The sequence below is a fragment of the Denticeps clupeoides genome, chromosome 6 (assembly GCF_900700375.1).
Source record: "Denticeps clupeoides chromosome 6, fDenClu1.1, whole genome shotgun sequence".
NCBI classification, from domain to species: domain Eukaryota; kingdom Metazoa; phylum Chordata; class Actinopteri; order Clupeiformes; family Denticipitidae; genus Denticeps; species Denticeps clupeoides.
Window position 1 is genome coordinate 9,579,376 of NC_041712.1, and position 23,240 is coordinate 9,602,615.

General features: G+C 43.1%; 1 protein-coding gene across 6 annotated transcripts in view; it reads left to right on the forward strand.

Annotated features, from left to right (window-relative positions):
• igsf9bb (immunoglobulin superfamily, member 9Bb) overlaps positions 1-23,240 on the forward strand; it is a 109,320-nt gene that overhangs the window by 28,944 nt on the left and 57,136 nt on the right. For all 6 annotated transcript variants that reach the window (XM_028983162.1, XM_028983165.1, XM_028983163.1 and 3 more), the window contains exons 2-3: positions 6,113-6,304; positions 17,416-17,562. In XM_028983162.1, coding sequence (XP_028838995.1) covers positions 6,113-6,304; positions 17,416-17,562 — 339 coding nt within the window. The remainder of the gene's footprint in view (positions 1-6,112; positions 6,305-17,415; positions 17,563-23,240) is intronic.

Here is a 23,240-nt window from a genome sequence, read left to right on the forward strand (position 1 = left end):
TGTGGCTTTTGTCGATCAGCTAAGTCCTGAGTTCAAGCCCTTTGCTCGCAAATCCTGTTACTACTCTTGTGCCCCCAGGCGAGATAGTGGACTGATCCTGTGATTTGTGAATGGACAGAGCCTGGGGCAACATCAATGAAATCGAACAAATCATAACATGGCGACTTGCTCTGTGAATGTATCCAATTCTTGGTGAAATTAAAGGCCACAGGAGTGCTGACGGAAGAATTGAATTTAGGTCGAACCTGTCCAGACGAAGATATGAACTTCCTGTAATTTATCGAGCCAGGTCAGTGATGAATGGTGTTGGAGCGTGCAGAATATGTTGTCTCGCTCAGCCACAGATTAGTGGCAATCTGTTCCAGCCTTTGCCATATGCTTTTAACATCAAGCAAACACCAGGGGGTGTAAGATTTTGCAGGGAGGGCGGGATCGTCCTAACGCTTTTTTGACAAACCCTCTGTCTCTTCAGCAGCTGAAATGATACATTAAATTCAGCATTCACTTTTATCTTTATTTGTATGTGTGGTGGGACTGGGGAAGTAGAGAGTAGTTTTTTTTTAAACGCTGTCCATTGTTGACCCCTCAACACTCCTGGACTCATCACCTCAGCCAGCTCCTCTCCTGTTTTCTTGTTGTGGGGCTGCAGTAGTTCGTTTCCTCTCTTTTCAGATAGCTATTTACTAATCATTTAACTATTTCCATCACCCGGAACCCAGAATGATGATTATACAATAAAAGTTTAAAATGGGAGGAGTCTAACGACTGACATGTCTTATCATTCTGCACAAACATCATCAAAGTTTGTGTTCTGGTCATGCGGAAATAATTACGCACAAAATGAAAAAGGGTAAGATGCCATTGACCTTACACTAGCAAACAAGCCCCAAACATGGTGAAACAAGTGCACTAAGGAACCCGTACATGGCTTTCTGTAGCTTGCGCTACCTGTCTGTGGAAATGCCTAAGTGGCCTAGAGGGTAAAGAAGCGGACCTGTAATCAAAAGCTTGTAGGTTCGAATCCCGAACCACTGAGATGACAATGCACAGCTCCCTGGGCACCTTTCATGGCTGCCCACTACTCAAAGCAGAGGACAAATTTCATTGTGTGTGCTGTGCTTTATTTTTTAAGGGGCAGTGGTGGCCTAGCGGTCAAAGCACCGTCCCCACACACTGCTCCCCGGGTGCCTGTCATGGCTGCCCACTGCTCACTCAGGGTGATGGGTCAAATGCAGAGGTCAAATTTCACTGTGTGCACCATGTGCTGTGCTGCTGTGTATCACATGTGACAATCACTACACTAAGTTTGGGAGGTGTGGGGTAAACAAAATCACATGGACTGTGTGAATACGGCCTGTCACAGAGCAGTAAGCAGTAATTGAACACCCTGCAGGAGAGTTATGGCCCTCCTCCTGCACAGTTGAGGCGGTTCAGCTCCGGCAGCATCCCCCGCATCGTTATTACTGATGAGTAATTTATGGTTATAGAATCGGGTTATTTATAGAACAGGCATGTGACTTTATTTAAAGGCTCACTGGCCGGTGAGGTAATGTGAAGGAGCTATGGCACTAATGATGGTGTTTTCTCTTTCAGTCGTGGTGGGAGACTTATTTGGGTATCATCAGCGTTATCTCACTGTGCATGAGGAGACTCTGAAAAGGCAGCCGGGGATTAGCAGCAGGAGATGAAATAGGTCAATCTCCACGTGTCCATTAGTCCTTCATTTGGTTCCCAAACCTTCATAATATTTTGACTTTTGCAAGAGATTCATGCGCCGACGGCCACCAATGATTACAGTAGTAGAGGTGAAGGAGTGTCATTCGGTTTACCTTGTCGGGCAGTTCTGTCCCTTCGACTTGAGATTTATTTGCCCGGGTTCATCTTTCACAGCCTCGTATTTCATAACTGTGTAGAAAGGCTCAGTTCGACACACAAACAATTACTCTTTCTCACGCTGTCGGGTGCACTCTACATCTCTCACTCCTCACCCTGCTGAAACGTTGGCCCAGTTTCCGATAACTGCTCAGCCAGGAGGGGGATGTACATGCTTTCCTTCTATCGATCCGTCTCTATTGGCTTCAGAGCGCGACTCTGTGAAAACATTGCAGCTGTCCATTGGCTGCTTTCTAAATCAACCCCAATGCAGTATAAAACTAATTAAGTTACTTTTTTTTTCATTGGCCCTGATCCCCTGCTTAGTCTTAATCAGCTGTCCAGAATGCAAGGATCGGGATTCCCAAGGAATTTCATATGGAGCTGAATGTGGTGAAAATCTTTCAACGATTTCATCCTTTGACCTACTTTGCCTCCAAGTGGGACATGCGGAGATTTTGAAAGGTTCTTGGATTTTTTGATGTGGTACAGAGATTCTTAAAAGGGTTTACATTGTATGTGTGTAATTCTGTACAATGCATGGGGCAGGTGGTGTACATGATGTGTGGTGAACATTGAGCTGATTTACAGCAATTTACAGTGTTTTCTATAAATCACATTTTGGACATAAAGAAAACACGTGCAGGGCTCCACACAAACTTTTTGCACTGGTTGCACTGATGCGCCACTTAGGTGCACCAGCACCAAATGCTTGATGTCATCGCATTTAGCAATGCAGTTTTACAGGTTCACTTTTTTCCTTTTAAAATCCTTTAAAAATGTCGGAGGAAATAAAAAATACGTAAACAAGATTCCACTCAGGATTCGAAACTGGATCTAAAATGCAGCAGGACCCAGGAGGCTGTGATGTGGGTGATTCCTGCTGCACATTTACCTGCTGGTTATGGTCTTATCAGGACACGCCCATGTTAACTTGTGTCAGGTCGCATTTTAATCTGGTCACCCTGCACTTGAACCTCTTTTTTCCGGGGGTTGTAAAGTTTTTGCGGTTAACTTGTCCAGAGAATTTCAGATCGTATTCTTGTATCCAGACAACAGGAGGTCTGTGTTGACTTGTGACCGATGGAACACCACGGAACTACCCCAATAAAACACTGGAGGATTTGTGTTTTGTCATAAAGTGAATCGGGACAAAAGTCATAAATATAAATCTAATCCTCCAGGGTTCTGTAGTAACCATGTTAGTGGCTCATGTCAAGTGGTGTCCGTTGGTCACGTCAACACAGACAGTCTGGTGTAGAGCTGTCGTAAACATAGAAGTTGGGAATCTGAGCTCGATCGCATTTTTTTCTCAAGGAATCGGATTGAAAACTGAATTTGAATGTGTAGAGGTGAATTTGCGTTATGTTTTTAGGGATGTAAAATGTAGTTTCAACTTGGAATTCTGATGCAATTTAATACATTCATATTCAGTTTGAACAATTTACTTTCAGTTTGTGCAATTTAGATTTAAATATTTTCAATTTCAACTGGCACAAACATGTGAACAGTGGGTGCAATGTCAGAGGGATCAACACTTTGTGTAATGTTAAGAAATAAGAAAATAAAATGTTGTCATAGAATTGTACAAAAATAAACCAAAAATGCAGACAAAACTGATTAAAACTCCAAATTTCAAATTCAACTGAAAATATAGATTGTGAGATTTCTGCACATTACAAGTTTCCTTTAGAATTTCCAGCGGCAATTGAATTGTATTGTATTTTATTTTTAAATTGTTGCTTCTTGAAAAGGTTTTTTGTGTTTTTTTTTTTTTTTTATCCCGGTAAAGGGGAATGCTGAGAGGTGTGACCAGAATAAAAATGTATTGAGGTTGTGACAATGGGCTTTCCTGTTCTTCCTCATGTTGAGAATGAGAGAGAGAGCGAGAGAGAGAGACTGCAGCTTGTGGAGCAGCTGTGTGTTTCAGCTCCATCTATAGGACATGTGTGCTCATCAGTCTGATTTTCTTCTCTCTCCCCCTCTTTCTTTGACATCAAACCAGCAGCCCAGCTCGCTCCCTTGTGTCTTTTGTCGTAAATGGCCAGAATCCTGGCGGAAGGCAGGAGGGGGAGAGTGCAGCTTGTTGCCGCTTGTTGCTCTCGTCAGGAGAAAACAGTGAAGTCATACCTTCCACAGCTTGTTTTGCTGTCTGATGATGTCACCAGCAGCCAATCAACTCGCAGTGCTGCAGTAAGTGGTGGGTGCTGGGGGAGTCTTGGGTATAAGCAATGGGACACTGCTGTCAGTAACGCTGGCAACCGCTGGCAACACCATGCTCATCTTCTGATAATTACTCACTCTCTATCTGTATGTGCGTGTGTTCACATTGTGACCCTTCAGATCTCATTTTCAGTCGACCAGGTTTAATCTCACACACCCACACACATAGACACAGTTATGCTTCGATAAGGAGGGATTTTTGCCCGTATTTGGCTTGGTCGTAAATGATTCCTAAACAGCCCATTACCTCTCAGTGTGCACTGTGAAGCGAAACAATTATGTCAATCAATTGCCCATTCTGCACTGACCTCCAGCCAAGGTGACTTCGAAACTCCTTGAGCAGGAGGCTGTCGAATACAGTCTATATATAACCCTGTGTGTGTGTGTTTCTTCTTTTCTGCGTGCACAGAAGTTCTGAATATGATTATTTTTTAAACTGGCATGGTTTTTTTGTCATTCTGGAACACATTAGACATATGCTCCAGTGCCACTAAGGGAACGAAGCACACTGGAGTTTATCCTGCTTCGCTCCACAATCGCTGTAGGGAGGATGTGTGGCCACAGATGAGATGACTGTAAGTGGTGGATTGAAGATTGCTGTGACCCACACTGTAATGCCATCTGTTTGACAGAGGGCTGCCAGCTGAATGGAACAGTTTGTACATTTTCAACATAGCCACGATTAAAGTGTTTTTCAGCTACATCAAGAGCTACAGTGCTGACATATGGGGACATCTTTTTTGTCCACATCACTTTCCAACATCCCTTTCACTGCCCTTTCGGTCATTCTGTTCTTTTTCTACATTTCCCTGCAACTTCTGCACCTTCACTCACAAAAAGTATTGTATTGAAAAGGCAAAAATTCAATTCCCATTATAAACCAGCCACCACAAACGCTACCTGTGTGATAATCAACTTGCCATTACATCCGCTACCAAATAAAAAAAACGGATAGATTATTATAGACTCAATTCAGGAAACTAATGAAAATGACATTCACAAATGTCTTACCTTTCAAAGTATCCCTTATTTTATTTCAAGTGAGCTCTATTGCCATTTCAGCTACAGACATGTCAGACATGTCAGGCTTCTCTGGGTATTACACATAACATTTAATCAAAGTTGCATACTGACATAAAGTGCGACACGTTTCCATTACATTTTGTGACATTACATTTTTTAATTTTGAGTGTCCATGGCAAAAAAGGTGATATATTATTATTATAAACATGCTATATACTTATGCTTGAGGTATTAGGTCACAGTTTGGCAAGGCTATTGATTATTTGAATAGTTACAGTAGATTTCTGTGTTATAAAGTGTACTCAGGCAAGGATTAGTGGATAATCGATGGGCTGGTCGTGATGGAGCCCGGGGCCTTGTAGACCCCATAGATCTCTCAGCGAGCCTCAAGCCCCCACGCAACTAAAACAGGGATTGATAAAGCAGAGGGAGCGGAGCGGGATGGATTGTGTTTGTCATGAACGTGGTCGATGACTGCAAAACCTGGATAGATGCAGCACAGCAGAACCAAGCTAAACTGATATCAGTTTCCTCCCTCACCATCTGTCACCAGCTCCACTGCTTTTCTGTTCTGAGAGGAACATTCAAAACCTTGGAAAGAACACAGTGTGCACATTATGTGTGATGCCCACCTTTTTCACATTTTAATACATTTTAAAATGGAGGCATAGAAACACATGATTCAAAGCAAATTATTATTATAATGCTCTCTGCCTTCTCCACCTTTACTGTCAGAAGTAGGACGTCTTGCTTGCTTGCTGAGGTCATAAGGGGCATGAGACTAGATAACCGCTATGTGAAGGGACCCTGGTGTATTGGGCACTGGATGCCTATTGGTCTGGCTATTGAGCCAGTTGTCTAGGGTTCCAGACCATTATGTTATGTGGTTTTCATGCCAATCTCTTTGGTAAAATGTTATTGCATGCATTGGCTAGGTTACAAACTGGTATAACAGAAAATGAATTCTCAGTATGGCTTCTGGTGTCCCATTCAGGTGCCCACGGAGTCAGAGAGGAGCCCCAGTTTGTGACAGCACGCGCAGGCGAGAGTGTTATTCTGGGATGTGATGTGGCCCACCCCCTGAACGGCCAGCCCTACGTGGTGGAGTGGTTCAAGTTCGGAGTGCCCATCCCCTTCTTCATCAACTTCCGCTTCTACCCTCCCCATGTGGACCCAGAGTATGCCGGTAAGTCTCCCACAAAGTTAATTCTGTCATTAGACTTGAAACCTGATCTGGTTCTTAGGCGAGTGTGTTACCGACTTGGCTACCACCACCAAATATAATAGTGAATTTTTTAAATGCTGGTGCTCAGCTGTATTCCTGAGAAACAACTTTTTCTGGTATGTCATATAAATTTACATAATTACACTGTATTACATACTAAATTCCCATATATAAGGCTGCTTACTGTACGCCTGAGGGGAGCCTCAGTTCTGAATCTGTTCTGATGCTTTCTGTATTATCCTCAGCACAAAGCTCTCTTTGTCAGATGTCGAGCATTCCGAATCCCTTTTCATATAAAAATTTGCCCCACATCAAGAAATGAATTCTCTAAAACTGACAGACTTTTGTTTGAGATGTGCTGAACAGTTAATGTGCTATGTTTCATTGGCACACATTAATCCCAGTTTGGTTACCAGCCGCTCAATAGATTAGCTGCAGTCTACATCAGATAAAGCAGGGCTTCCATTAATGCATCCTAACAATGCAGAGCCTGTAGCGCCTCTCTCCTCAAAAAAGTCAGCTTCAGCTGACTCTGGTGCTAAAAGCTCACTTTGAGACTCATGCAGTCAATTTGAAGTTATCAGAGCTTTCTCTGGAAGATTTTTATCATTAGTATCATATTAAGATTAAAAATGGGTTATGTATATCCATCGATGGGTGATGGCTGAAAACAAATGCATAGAATGCATTACAATGAATGTATTCAGTAATGTTTGCTGTTACATAAATACGTTATACATATATTTAAAATTAATTTTATTGCTGTGCTGGATCATTATTTGTTTTTTTTCTAATTACAACTCACTATGTTCATGTCGAGCACCTTTGTCTCCCTCACTTCCCATGGCATGGCATTACATTTGTTCATTTCTGGATGGTGAAATTTTCATTATCAGCATTAACATGAATAATGCATTATTAATATTTACTGTAATCTACATTTGACTGCATGAAACAAAGACATGCAGTTGTAAGTAATCACCTAGACACATCCAGCAGATGCAAAAGAAAATCTTGAAAATGCTGTCTTGTAAAAATTTGTGGTCTGGACATGGATCTGAAACTCCATGACATTTACATTTGCAGCATTTTTAGGGCACTTTTTTCCCCCTAAATTCCTTGGGCAGTTACTTTTGTAAGCCATTTACATGTAAATAATATTTCATACAAAGAACTGTTTCACAATATTAAACATTAAAAGTACAACACGTTTGACCTCAACATATAAAACATATCAGATAAATTAGCATTGTGGAAACCTGGAATACAAAAACAAGATGTGCCCACTTGCATAATGTACGGGAACCAAGATAATAAAATTTTTAATCCGCTGATTTGTTTGCTGGGGTGAGCGGCTCGCACTAGTTTGCTTCTTTTCTCTGTTTCTGATTTGAATTATTGACTGTAAGTGGCCATCACATATGTCTTACAGAAGAGTTGTTCTTCCAATTATGATAAAAAATTGTCTGGGTATTGTTCTGGTCCAAAATTAGGACTACGATTCGAATTCCATCATTTTTCAAAGACATCGGTGTTCCAGCAAGCCTAATTATGCATGGAACTGATCGGGCAAGTGGTCCGGATTCGGCTCTGACAGCCTCTTTGCCATGGCTGACCGCTTGTTGTCATTGCCTTTTGTGTGTGCGAAAGTCCGGCCTCAACCAGAAACATGTGTAGTGGGTTGCAGTGGCCAGAAACTAGCAGCCAGAATTATACACAATTTCACATTTTATAGCAGATTCCATTTTATTGGAATCCCAGGAATATGTCTTGTTCAGGGACACAATGGTAGGAAGTGGCATTTTGAACCTGTGACTTTGTGGTCTTCTGGTTCATAGCTGAGTGTGTTACACACTAGGCCACTACCACCCCAGGCAAAGACAATTCAAACATAAAGATTGAGAGTGACAGATTTTTATGGGCAATTCAGATTAATTGGTTTTGCAGTCATCAGAAAAAAGATTAATGACTGCCAAGGTGCACAGACATGGGGGCAATGCGCTTGTGGTTTTTCTATGATGCGCCCAGGGCACCTGGACACATCTTCCTTTCAGGCATGCAGAGGGTGGAAACATGGCATGACCAGATGAAAATAATTGAATGCACACTGTACACTGGCTGTGGTTCGCAGCTTTTGTGGGTGCATAAGGGCTGGATCAGAAAACTACTGAACTATTGAGAAATTTGCAGTAAAATTATTTACTTTTTATTTTGCCAGATCATCCCCCTGTCATTCTCTGTCTGAGCTTCTTTTCCACACTTTTAAGATTGAAATATGCATTATAGCAAGGTTTAGACTTAAATATGAATGAATAATTATTTGTTATGATTAAAACAATGCCAAAATGTACATTTCATTAGCTGGTTTACCTAAGTTTGGTATACCTAGCTAAATAGAATTTTTTTGTGTGCATTTCACAACCATCTTCACACCTGGACAAGCACTTCTAGTTCTTTAGTATTTCTGACTGAAACACAGGGAACTTGGATCAAGACTACATCAGAGGAAAATTGAGAGATAACCTCTGCAGACATAAAGATCAATAATGAATATGCTGTGCTGGTTAGAGCAAGCTTTTACCTGTCCACATGCGGCTGACTGATCTATCCGCATTGACACCGGTGGGACCACACTTCAAACTCAAAGCAACTTGCTTACACACCGTTACATCAGTGTGTGTGTTTGTGTTGTGTGTGTGTTGGCTTGTGTACTGTAGGGAGATGTGTTTTAGAGAATTTAACTATGATTAATTACCAAAAGGCCAAGCAGTGATGGAAAAAGTACTGAAAAAATTGTATTAAATAAACGTATCTTTACTTTGCTTAAATACTACTCAGGTAAAAGTAAACATACCATCTACAAAATCTACTTGAGTAAGAGTAAAAATGACTTGATTTAGAATTTACTTTGAGTAAAAGTTACTTAGTTACTTTCAATTGCTTGATGTAAAAAAGACTTGTTGTTTTTTTTTCAACTTTTAGAGGGTATAATGCGCAAATAATGTTCAGACCACCAAATGAAACATTTTTAAGCACAGTTGGCCACAAAAGTACCAAATTCTGAATTGTATGGTCCAACTCAAATATTACAATAAAAAAGAAAAAAATAAAGCCAAAATCAAAGTATCCAAAACTGTAAAAAAAGCACCCTGACCCACAGAATACTACAGTAATAGACTGTAAAGCTCTTGTTCAGTTTCAGCAAAAGGCATGTACAGGGTATCCGGAAAGTATTCACAACGCATCGCTTTTTCCACATTTTGTTGTGTTGCAGCCTTATTCAAAAATGAATAAATAATTTTTTTCCTCAGAATTGTACACATCCATTTTGGAATAAGGCTGTAATATAGCAAAATGTGAAAAAATTGATGCACAATGAATCATTTCCAGATGCACTGTATATGCTATTCTACTTACTACCACTTGCTTTCATGCTGCAGGCTAGGGCTGCACGATTTGGGGAAAAAAGACATATTGCAATTATTGAGATCAATATTGCGATATGATAAAGGGCACTTGCTTGTATATCAATGAAAAGTCTCATATAAATTACTAATAGTAAAATGCTTAATTTCAAAGTGAAACATACAAACTACTTATAACAACTTGAAATGCCCAGTGCTTTAAAAATACAATATTCTACAAAATTAAATAATCACAAAAAACTCTTAAAATTACTGTCGAACGACAAACCCTGGTAAGGCTAAACAACTGTTTTGATTATATTTTGCCATTATAAAATCCCGCTTTGGCCACTATAAAAATATTATAGTTCTTACGTTTAACCAAAATGTTGTTTGGAGGCTGACTTGAACACAGGAATGCATAGCTTTGCTAGCTTAGCCTAGCTTAGCTAAGGTTAATACTTATAAAACTGGATTTTATGATGGCCAAATATATTCAAAACAATTGTCCAGCCTTACCTATGAAATGTAATCCCCCAGGATCTGGTTTGGAGCATACAGCGGTTTGTACAGCCCCAAGCAGCACAAGCGTGAGGCATTTTTATGCACTTCTCTCCATAGATGTGTATATGCTTCACTCTACAGCACAGCCTATCGCAATATGGCGGCGACGTTGACGTACGATGCAGCTCGTCATGCGGTGTCTACCCATATATCTATGTGAGTCACGAATCTGAGGTCTCCATTGAACCGAATCGAAAGTCATGTGACCAAACACGTCACATTCGACAGAAGTGAGACTTCAGTCAGCTCGCAAACTTTGAGAGAATGAGTGATATTTTGCCGATTCAATCCATGCACTAATCATTTAAATCTCAGCTTTTTGCGTTCATGTAATCACACAGACTGACATCGCGATTACGATTGCGATTAGATTAATCGTGCAGCACTACTGCTACACAATTTTTGGCTACAGACACTCAGCATTGAAAAACTGATGCTATTTATCTGAGCAACATTCTCTAACAGTTGTCGTTTGTGTCAAACAAATTGTGAAGACTGCTACTGTCTGAGAAATATGCTGCATGCGAATGCCTGTGCAATTTCCTTTCAGTTTGAGAATTTTCCTCTGCATTCATGGATGCATTCATGATTTATGTTAATTATTTTTATATACATTTTGTTGTCTGGCAATCACATCTCAGACCTTTTCGGTGACCTTCGCGATGGCGTCTTAGCACAATGTTACGTTCCAGTAAGCGCAAGACACACAGTCTTTACCTTCTGTAATGCAGTACCACTGCTCTTATGAGGCCCTAATCACCCTGCATCTAACTCTGAAGCAGCTGAGGGTGATTAAGACCAACACACATGTGGCCCTTAGTGGTCCAGGGGAACCCCAGCCTAACAGTACCCTCCCTCTAAGGGTGCACTACCAGGGCACCCAACAAATTACCCAGCAGGTGGTGGGGCTCTGTGCCTTAGCATCATCCATGGTTCCTCTTCCGACCCACAGGTGGGCCTTGACACTCGGCCAGCGTTCCTGTACATTTCCTGATGGGAGGCCGACGTGGGAACTCTGTTACACCTTCTGCGTGAATCCAGTATGAAAGTCAATCTTAAAGTTCCATGTTGCCCCTCCTGCCCTCCAAGTCTGCAGGCGGTACCTCAGCCCCTCACCCTGTCTCTCATGTGTAGGCGTGAGGCTTCACACCGTCACTCCTGCTTCCATCCTCGGGGATGGGTCCCCTAACCCAGTGGTTACCAACCTTTTTTCCCTGAAGCCCCCTGCCTGTGTCCAACACAGGCCAGAACCCCTAACCCCTATTATTTCCTGTATACATGCAATAAAATAATAAAATGATTAATTACAAAGTTTAATTTGCAAAATATAAACAATTGTAGATCTTTTTTCTTATTGTACAGTCTGTGTAGCCTACAGGATTATACAGATATGTGATTATCCTATTGGGTGTGTTATTGGAGTTTTATAAAATGAATGTTAACAAGTACATATCTGGTAACCTCAACAAGGTAAGGGGGAGAGAAAGAGTAACGAGTGACACAAGGGAAAAACCCACACACGGAAACAAAAAGAACAGTGAGTAGCATTGGCTCTGGTTCTATTCTTTCCTCCTGCACTTGGGGTGGCAGGAGGAAATGTGGCCTTGGAGGAGTGGCAAGCACTTCAATCATTGACCCTATGGATGTTGATTTGCTGGGATGGGAGGAAGGGTGACGGTCTTGCACACTTGCGGGAGCCTGGTCTCGGCACAGATCACAGCCCCATTCTTCTCTGTGATGTTCCTCTGGCTCCTCCTCGCTACTTTCCCCAAGGGAAGTGTCATTCCCACGATTCTTGCTAGTCTTGGCAGAGGTTGACACAACAGGGCTGTCTACCGTTGCAAAGGTTGACCTCTTTCCACTGGCTGAACTCTGCCACCGAGGACGGAGCCAGGACTTGCTCACCTGCGTTCCATGTTCTTCTGTCATGTCGAAGAACATGCTCAACATTGTGAAATAACTAGGGGTTTAATAACAGAAATGAAAACAACAAGTCGCGATGAAAAGCATAGCACAAGACACAAGGAGTTCACCTTCTTTAATGTACGACAGGGGAGTGTGGGTACCTAATCACTCTGCTTCTTCACCCTCCTTGGTATGTTTGCATTTTTATGATTCAGTCTGTGAGTTTTGAACATGGTTTGGTTTTCTTTCACACAGGCAAAAATCCAAGCGATCCAAAATGCATTGCTTCAAATCACGCGAGAACTTTCTCTCTACTTTACTTTACTTTATTTTGCAGACGCTTTTATCCAAAGCGTCTTACAAGAGGAAGACACCAGCAACTCTTGTTCGATTTCTATAGATTTTGAGTTTATAAAACTAAGAGCCCTGATAAGGCCTAATTTGTCAGAAAAAGAAGATGCTCGGAAATTGTCAAGTCTCTACTGATTGGTCAGGTATATCGCTGCTGGAACAACAAAAGTAAATGCAGGAAGCAAACAACATTGCAATTTACCCACAATTCACTGTTCTTTAATAATGCGATAGAGTTAGGTCCTGTTTCGGTTTGGTTTCCGAAACAGGACCTATGATTCGAAGCGAGACCACCCCTTTTTGTGGGTCTCACCACGGTTGTTTTGATGCGCTCCTGTGTGTGATTACTGTGTTCACACTAGATGAAGCAAACCACACCAAGGGGGAAATGAAGTTGAGTTTGATTCAAGTGCACTAAAGCTTGTGGGTGTGAAAGCACCCTAACTCTGAAACAGCTGATGGAGATCAAGACCCAACACAAAAGTTAACGGATGGCCCCTAGTTGCCCCCCCAGCAGAACCCCAGTTTTACAAGTTCTCATCATTGTTAATCGTCAACTACCAATGTACTTAAAATAAAAAAGGAAATATCACATTCTGGCTGGGTATTGTGTGCCTTTTTGGCAGTTTTTGTGAACCTTATGGACTGGAAATCATCAAATGCATGTGCCACAAAATATTAAAAGTGACATTAGGCATTTTAAAAGTGAACAGTTGCTACACAAGTACTTTTGGAGAAAACTTTGACGTATACCATATACCAAATATGCCTTCAGGAAAAGTGTGCCATGTAAATATGCCATGTAAAACTGTGTATTTTCATGATTTAATTGTATTACCAATTACTGAACCCAGACTGGACCAATTGAAACAAGCACAGGTTATAACACACTGTCCTCACATATCGGCTCAAGGCAGGTAGGATGCCCAAGAACGACTCAGGAACAATACAGGTATTTAATGGACAAGACAAGGATTTATATCATGGTCTGATTAACTTTTCTTCAGAAATGGTATTATTCTAATGCTATTTCTGCCCTTCATCTAAGTGTTAATTGAAATGTTTGTATCCTAGTCTAGTCTCAAATGTAGTCTGTGTGCTCCCTGGGCAGCGGTTTGAAGCAAGGATGAATTTGGCATTAGAAGGCTGTCATTGACCCATGCCATTCTACCCCTTTTTTGTGTGACCTTCATGCCTGCAGTGGGTGTTGTTTCCTCTGCTGACACAGGGCCTCCTTTCACCACACCAAAGATGCTCTTTAAGTCGGGCAGCCTTGGAGCACCTTTCAGTGGGCAAGGGTTCATCCTTTTCTGGAAACGTCCAATTTCACACAAAGCGGCCCCTGTCTGTTGCCATGACACTTTTTTGGGCTGCCAAATGTGGTACAAAAGCCCCATTTTCCTGAAACCAGACAGACTGTCTGAACACAAGTGTTAGGTTGTAGAAAAAAGGCAGACAGAAGGAGAGAGGGAGAGAGATCATTGTCACATGCCTTTTTTTTGCTTCTTTTTTTTGTTGGAAAAAAGACATCTCACAGAAGCCTCAAATGTAAGTCCCTTACATTGGCAGTGGTGGCCTAGCAGTTAAGGAAGCTGCCCCATAATCTGAAGGTTGCTGGTTCGAATCCCGAACCGCCAATGTGCCACTGAGTCCCCACACACTGCTCCCCGGGCGCCTGTCATGGCTGCCCACTGCTCACTCAGGGTGATGGGCTAAATGCAGAAATACACATTTCACTGTGTGCACCGTGTGCTGTTCTGCTGTGTATCACAAGTGACAATCACTTCACTTCACTTATAACAGTTCACTCACTCTCTCTAAAGTGACAAGAGAAGTTAATGTGTTTAAAGAAATTTATCATGTTCTTTGTCATGTCATGTGGGTCACACCAACTGGAAATACACGCTGGTGCAGGGGTATCACTCATTTACATATTTGTGTGTTTTAGTGCATTAGGACATTAATACCTCAATGCTAAAATGATTTTGGATGGAGACATACTGTATGTGATTATGGGCTATATAAGAAATAAATGTTGTTGGAGTCACAGGTTCAAACCCATCTTGCTGCAAAACCCCTCTGTGTCCCTGAGCAACACACTTAACTCTGAGTGTCTCCAGGGGGACTGTCCCTGTAACTACTGATTGTAAGTCGCTCTGTATAAGGGCATCTGCTAAATACTGTAAATTTAAATCAAATTGATAAAAGTGTCCTGCTTACTCTGCTTACCAATCAGCAGACACATTCTTTCTTATTACCTTGAGTAATATTATTACCTTAGCTGAGGATCTTGATGCTTCTCTTCACCTTTTGAAAACTTGACTGTTTTGCTGGATGGTGCATTTAAATAAATGAGTCACACAGTCAGTGTTTTTACTGCGCCATTTCCATACAGCCATGACCCCACGAGCCCTTGTAACGTACAGTTTTCTTTGTAGGAGCTACGAGCGCAAGATTAAGAAGGGAAGTAAGTGTGCGGGTTTAAAATGTAATCACCAGCTCCTTGCCTGCATTTCACTTCCTCAGAATCCATTTTCGCATCTCTAGCATGATAATTGCAATTCTGCAATTCAAAACAAATTTACAAGCAGTGAATCATGCTGAAAGGATAGGTTCAGCCGCCATGTCGAGAAGGGGCACGTGGGCAGATGGGCCAGCATGTGGCACGCAACCACTGAGGAGGACCAGCCTACCTGCCTGCCCCTGTGCGGCACGGAACTGCCACAATATTATGACCACGCGGGGGTCCTCGAACCCCCCCGCCCCAACCTTCCTCCCAACAGTACTAGAGAACGGACATTCATGTTTGCTGACTGACCCGACCCAGACTAAAATGACAGAAATACTGGTACGACCCAAGATACAGCTCTAGTCTATATAGCATACAGTATTATACAGAGTTTGGGTTTTTCAGTGGGGGATTTTATACATTTAATGTTGACCCCAGGTTGGGAACTATTGCTCTAGATGCTGAGGTTGTTACAGAACACTGGGCCTGAGTGTTTTTACTGTGCATAAAAGAATGTGTTACACACTGTGCTTTGAAGGCTGACTGATATGACTAAAAAATAATGTATGACACATACATACAACATAACTATATACACAGTGTGTAGAAAAAGTAGACCATCTGGTGCCCTGACATCATCAGCTAAGTGAACACTGCCCAGCTGCAGACAAGCCTTCAAGAATTCACACACACACACACACACACACACACACACACACACACACACACACACAAAGAGAGCATGACATCAACAAGACAGACATAAAAAAAGGGGAATAGACACATTGAGTCTAAGATATTTTAAATTATTTGTAGAACATTTACATTTACATTTACGGTATTTATCAGAGGCCCTTATCCAGAGCGACTTACAATCAGTAGTTACAGGCACAGTCCCCCCCTGGAGCAACATAGGGTTAAGTGTCTTGCTCAGGGACACAATGTTAGTAAGTGGGATTTGAACCTGGGTCTTTTGGTTCATAGGCAAGTGTTTACCCACTAGGCTACTACCACCCTTGTTATGGATAGAAGGCAGCTATTTCACATTTACAGCATTTATCAGACAACCTTATCCAGAGCGACTTACAAGCAGTAGTTACAGGGACAGTCCCCCCCCTGGAGCAACTCAGGGTTAAGTGTCTTGCTCAGGGACACAATGGTAGTAAGTGGGATTTGAACCTGGGTCTTCTGGTTCATAGGCAAGTGTGTTACCCACTAGGCTATCCCCTATTTTCCTTTTCATATAAGAAACTCGTTCCTTTTATTTGACAGGACCTATAGATGCAGTCTACAAATACCATCCAATTTTTGGTAAGGTGGTCTGCAAAAGCAACAGATCTACTAACAGGCCTCCATGAACAAATTCGTTTCTGTTCTGTCGGAAAACGATTGTGTTACTAAACCATCTTAAGAGCTGCAGACAATGCAGCAGAGCAACAGCTGTTGCCGTTGCTGAGACAGATGCCACACAGGGCTGTAAAGAACTGCCGGTTAGTAAGCAAAGTGTGACCAAATTGCAAATCTCCTAGATGCCTTTCTGTTAGGTTTTTGTTTCTTATTGAATTTTTTTTAAATTAAGAGTGTCATGGCTTCCACATTCAGTTCTGTGCAAAATCCTAATCACCTGCAGAATTGCAGAATTTATATATGACAAAATGATTTTTTCTCTCTGCATAGAAGGAGACAGAGAGTCTTCTCAGAGACTTAATGTTACTTATTATGTGTGCTTATTTCAGCCCTGCTATTGCTAGGAGGATTAAAGCATGGACACACTACTCACATGCTTACATCTACCTTCACTTCACCTTTTGTTCATGTCTTCAGGTGGTGGGAGGCAAACGCAGGGAGAACATGAAATCTCCAAACACACAAAACAGCAAGTAACCTAAATAAATATAAGAATTTCAGCCTCTGTGTCTGCTCCTGTCATTAACAACTCTACTAGAAAAGATGCAAACTGCCTGAATGTTACTTAAATCCAGGCCAAAAAAACCACCCCTCCTTCTTCTTAAGAGAGGCACAGTTCCTAAACTGCCGTAACATTCTCTCCAGTGACCAGGATCCAAGACAGAACTTGGAATCATCACCTTTATGCCATTCTCGTTCGTTATTGTTCGTTCTTCTCTTCCATTTGAGGGGTACTCAAGCCATCATGTGTGATAAATGATCTGATATTTCCCTTAATCTGTGTGCCTGGTCACATTCCAACATGTGTCGCATCCTCAGTGTTCTCATTTAACAGCAAACTGAACCAGGCAGCATGACTTTTCGCAGAATGAGGTCAGAGGACGGCGATGATCTGTCATGAATTTTTACTCTCAGCCCCCTCCTCTCTACAGGCAGAGCCAGCCTGCATGGCAAGTCGTCCCTGCGGATTGATCGGGTGCGTTCGGATGACCAGGGTTGGTACGAGTGCAAAGTCCTGATGTTGGAACAGCAGTATGACACCTTCCACAACGGCAGCTGGGTGCACCTCACGGTCAATGGTGAGTGCCAACGACCTCTGTCCCTCTCTTGCTCTCTTTTACATCTCACATTATTGTTCCGTGCCCTCCCCTGTCCCCTTTTGGCCTGTGCCTTGGTTGCCGTGGCAGCAGACACTCTGATCCCACTGCTGGTTGTAGTACAACTCAGCATGACGAGTTGCATCCAATTTGCTGCATCGGCTCCGTAGTGCATCACTCCTCCAAGGGAAAAATTTCTATGTGGAAAGTAAAAGATTAATCTCAGTCGAAGTCACTAGTTCTTTTCAGTGTAAGGAGATGGTTACCTGAAACTCAACTGATTATCTGCAGCTTTCAAACATGAGGTGTAATTCCATCTGTTTGTGTGTGTGTCTGTGTATTTCTAAATTCAGTTCATTTGGCACTGTGTCCATATGTGAGTGTGTGTTTTTGCGTTCAGAACTCACTCTTAAATGACTCTGGTCAGCACTAGCCTGTCCTAGTGTGTTGACAGCACAGTTTTTCAGCATGCTGCCCTGCAATCCCAGGTGACTCACACACCAATGTCAGTGCTGCTCATGCACACGCGCACATTTGCACACATGCACAGCACACACATTGGACCTGCCCCACCACCTTTAACCTGTTCAGCCCAGTGCCTCTTTTTTTGAATGGCCAACCTAAAATTAAACAGAGAATACTCTGAACTGCGTGGTCTATTTCGTAACACTCCTGTAATTACTCCAGAGTGTAGGAATCAGCATGTATGTCAACTGGGTCAGAGAAATTACACTGAAGTAACACTGAAGAAAAGTGCACTTTTACAGTCTTTTGGTCATCTGAGAGAGGCTATATAAGCCATATATCTCAAATAACCCATAGTACTAAATTCTAATAATAAACATGCATCAAACATATTGCTATAAAAGAGAGCAGGGAGCATTAGTAGAGAAATTTCCAACCTATCCATTTGGGCATGTTGGTGACATTTTGGACACCATGACCTTTCAGATTTCTCAGGAACCAAATTGTATAAAAAATTATGCACTTGTTACTATAGTTATTCATTCCAACCATTTCCAACCAACCAATGTGTTTTGGGACTGTTATATCACATCATATGTATATTCCACATATATGTTCCCTATCCAAAAGAACAATATGCAAACCATACACATTGGCTGAACAAGAACAGAAATTTGAAAAAATAATAACAATACTTGAATTAAAGTAAACTATATACAGTACAATACCGATAATCAATTGAATAAATTAACTATATCTACAGTCATGGCCAAAGGTTTCGAGAATGACACAAATACTGTTTTTCACAAAGTTTGCCGCGTCTGTTACAATTTGCATATACTCCAGAATGTTATGGAGAGTGATCAGATGAATTGCCAGTCTTTGCCATGAAAATGAACTTAATCCCCCCCATTTCCACTGCATTTTCAGCCCTGCCCTGCTACTAAGATTGCACCTAAATCATCCATTTATCAGATAATCAAAACTTTGTAGAGTTATGAAGAAGGCTTCAGTGTGCCCTGGAAAGTCAAGAAAGTGCCAGGACCGTCTCCTTAAGATGATTCAGCTGTGGGATCAGGGTGCCACCAGTGCAGAACTTGCTCAGGAAGGACAGCAGGCAGGGGTGAGGTGAAGACTTTTGGAGGATGGCCTGATGTCAAGAAGGGCAGCAAAGAAGCCACTTCATATCACATGGTGTCAGGATCAGTCTGTCCTTGATGTTGCTCACTCCCAACTTTGCCTAAGAACACAGCCATGAACAAAGAATGGTACAAAAAACATTCCAGACAGCAACTTCTCCCAATCCAATAACAGTTTGGTGAAGAACAATGCCTTTTCCAGCATGATGGAGCACAATGCCATAAGGCCAAAGTGATAACTAAGTGCCTTGGGGAATAAAACATTACAATTTTGGGTCCATGGACAGGAAACTCGCCGGACCTTAATCAATTGAGAACTTTTGGTCAAGTTCAAGATGAAATTATTCAGAAGTTGATTTACTGCACATTATTGTGTATGAAGCCTTTGCTTGAATCAGTTCTTTTTAGAAGTGAGGCACAGTGGGACCTGGCACTTTCTGCAGTCTATGGGTGTTTTCACCCTATGGATGGCAGCACTGTTGTCTGCCTCACCTTCTTCTGTGCACAGGAGATGCTCTTCATCAGATCAAGATTCAACAGGACAAACTGCAATCCAGCGCCCCCTCTGTCAAAAACACTCTCTTTTTTGCCACACAATCACAGTTCAGTCCTCTTTCAGAATCTGCATAAACAGTGTATGTCGCATGTTCTGGAATGTTGTGCACACAGAGGCGTATCTCGCGATCGCAATGATCAAATTGAATGGTTCACGCCTCATTGAGTCTATAGAATTGAGGGTAGTTGGTGGAAATAACCTTCATCAAGACCATTCACTAACCACAACGCATAAAACCTGTACTACAGTGTTTTTTTTTAGGGGCTCTCGACACCTGGTAGGGGTGCGGTCTTTCGACTGCATATCTGGCTGCTAATTACAGGGTGGTAGTAGGCTAGTGGGTAACACACTCGCCTGTGATCCAGAAGACCCAGGTTCAAATCCCACTTACTACCATTGTGTCCCTGAGCAAGACACTTAACCCTGAGCGTCTCCAGGGTGATTGTCCCTGTAACTACTGATTGTAAGCCGCTCTGGATAAGGGCGTCTGATAAATGCTGTAAATGTAAATGTAATTCTGAATTTATTCACTCTCAGACATAGTCCTGTAGAGTGCTTTAGATTTTTTGTGTGTGGCTTTAGGATTTGTGTTTTGTTTAGTAGTTTAGATTTTTGCGTGCTTTTAGTCGACGATCTCCAAGACGTTAAGATGATATGCGATAAGTATGAATTGGTACATGTTTATTTTCGTCAATATTGTGCGCACTGTGCTGCCCCTGGGGGTGGGGGGCTAAGCTTAGAAGATGTTAATTCATGCAATAGCTACTATACTGACACAGCTGTGTGTGTGTGTGTGAATCACAGTTCGGTGATTCATAGGGCTGCTAACATCCCAGTCCCTGTTTACATGAATAATATCTCAGGTCTTGATACATGGGATAATAATTGTAAACATGTCACTGTGTTTATTTTTCATAATTTTGGTGGCATTAATTTCATTTGAGTTTGCCAAGAGTCATGTGTGTCTTCTCATGCTGTTCTTCATGTTTTACACAATGTAAAAATCAAGTATGAATAATTATCAAATTCATTAATCATATAGACTCATATAAATACAAGTCATGCAACTCTTGTATACACCAAGGTGATGTTCTGGCATGTTTGGCTGTTCTGTGTGTGCATTCCCCTTTTCCTGTCTGGACCGTCCCTGGTCAACTGTGACTCCATATGTCTCGTCTCATACCGTGTTCGGGTTGGTGGTGTAATTACAGTGTCTGCAGCATTGGTGGCATTTACTGCACTGGGGAGCCGCTGTTGGGGGCTGTTGGACGCATTAGCGGTTGGCATGGAGACGACAGTGATGATTCCCTCTGTCCACTTAAACTTCTTACTGTTCCCTGCTCACTGGTTCTTGTGTATGATTTTCTACTAATGCACACACATTAATGTTAATTTGACTGTACAGCTTCTGTGAGACTGTAAATGCACACACACACATAGGGAAGTAGATGATATACGGATGCACAGTTAGATGTTTGTTTTCTATATTGAGATGGGCAACCACAAGGCCCTGCTGGTCCCCCCTTGCTCTGGAGGACCCGGACCCTCTGGAAAAATGCACACAAAAAGCAGGGCCATGCCGCCTGGCCATGTGCAGCCCCTTCCACTGCACACCCCTATTGATGCATTCTGCATGTCTCTGCTGAAGGTACAGGAACCTTTAGGGACCCCACCTGCCTCAGCCCCATCTGCATCCGTTCAGATGAGCAGGCCCTCTTCCTGTAGATCCCGGCTGTCACCACCTGCCACCCTCATGGGCTCTCTTTCCAAGCCCACGCCTGACCCACCCTCCTGAACAACTACCTGGTGGTCCAGCCCTGACGCTTCCATGCCAGCCCCCAACCCATAATGTTTCCTCCTTGGGAGGCGTGGCAAGGATCGCAGCCAGCGCTGCGTCTCACTTCCACGGTGACACCATGGGGTGGTCTTTCTGTGCTGGTGCCAGGGGCTGATGGTGTTCTGGCAGGCTCACCAGGACCTCAGGGCTGTCAGGAGTCAGGGCTGGTGCTGTGTGTAATGTTGGGGAAGTGTCCGACTCATTGAACAGTTCCAGGAAGTGCCGGTAGCTGGTCATTTTCATTTCCCCTGTATCCACGCCGACCCAGTCAGACACAAGGGGATGGTGTTGATCTTGGCTATGTCTGTGAGCGTGGGAAGAGCAGCAAAGTACGTATTGCAGTCTTTGCATGTACCTACTGCTCCAGAAAATGGCCCGGGTAGACTGGGCACTTGCATCATGGCCAACAGGGGGCTGGCCGCTTCGATGTAGATGGGGGTGGATGCGTGGCAGTGAGCAGACAGTGATGGCTGCTGGGAGGAGTGGTGGACGCTCTCTGCAGAGGGTAGGGGTGCTGGCACTGTGGGCAGAGGTTAGGAGAGGCAGGTTACCTGCGAGTCAGAACTGGCAGCGTGGTCTCATAGCGCACCAGCTCTTCCACCAGCGCACACCGCGTAGCCATATTCCTCCTTGCTGTCCGTCTTGCTCTCGTCATGGCGTACCTGGAAGAGGGTGGTACACGTGGGGCCCTGGGTGTGACAGCACATGAAAGGGGGAACGTTCGGACCTAGCACCTTCCTTGCTGATGTCATCCTCATGCTGACCTTCCTCGCTTGTCAGCACATCCACGGTGGCATCCTCCCACGCCTCTTTGCTGCTGAAGTCAGCTTCGTCCTGCTACTCCTCCCATACACTCGCCCACCCACTTCGGGCATGCACGGATCACTGGGGGATCGTTCATCAGCCATGGCACAACTCGCCTCGGCCCGACCTTGCCTCGGCTTGTCTCACCATGGTTCGACCTTCCCCTGGAACCGGTCCTCCAGGGCCGGGTCTCTCGCTGAACCACCATTCAGGGGCAGTGGTGGCCTAGCGGTTAAGGAAGCGGCCCCGTAATCAGAAGGTTGCCGGTTCGAATCCCGATCCGCCAAGGTACCACTGAGGTGCCACTGAGCAAAGCACCGTCCCCACACACTGCTCCCCGGGCGCCGGTCATGGCTGCCCACTGCTCACTCAGGGTGATGGGTTAAATGCAGAGGACAAATTTCACTGTGTGCACCGTGTGCTGTGCTGCTGTGTATCACATGTGACAATCACTTCACTTTATTATTATTATTATATTCTCTTTCTTCTCCTCTGCTTATTGCTTCACCTACTGCGCTTCTTGGTAGAGCAGCTGCATTTTGTCCCGGCTGAGGGTTGAAGGGGTAATGAAGTGTAGGAGTGGTAGATCTTGAATCAGGATTTTATTTGAAATACCACAGCAAAAACAGCTGGATTGCCAAAAAAAACCTGAAACAAAAGGAAACAAACTAATGCTTACCCACAGGCATTTGTCTAAGGACAAGAAACTGGAAACAAAACATACAGCAAGTCTCTCAGGTAACTACCTTAATGCATCCGCCTCATCCTGCGGCTGCTCTCTGTATTTAACAGGGCCTAACCATCTCCACTCCACGAACCTTTAACTTGTTGCTTTGGTTCAGGTTGATGTCAGACGTGA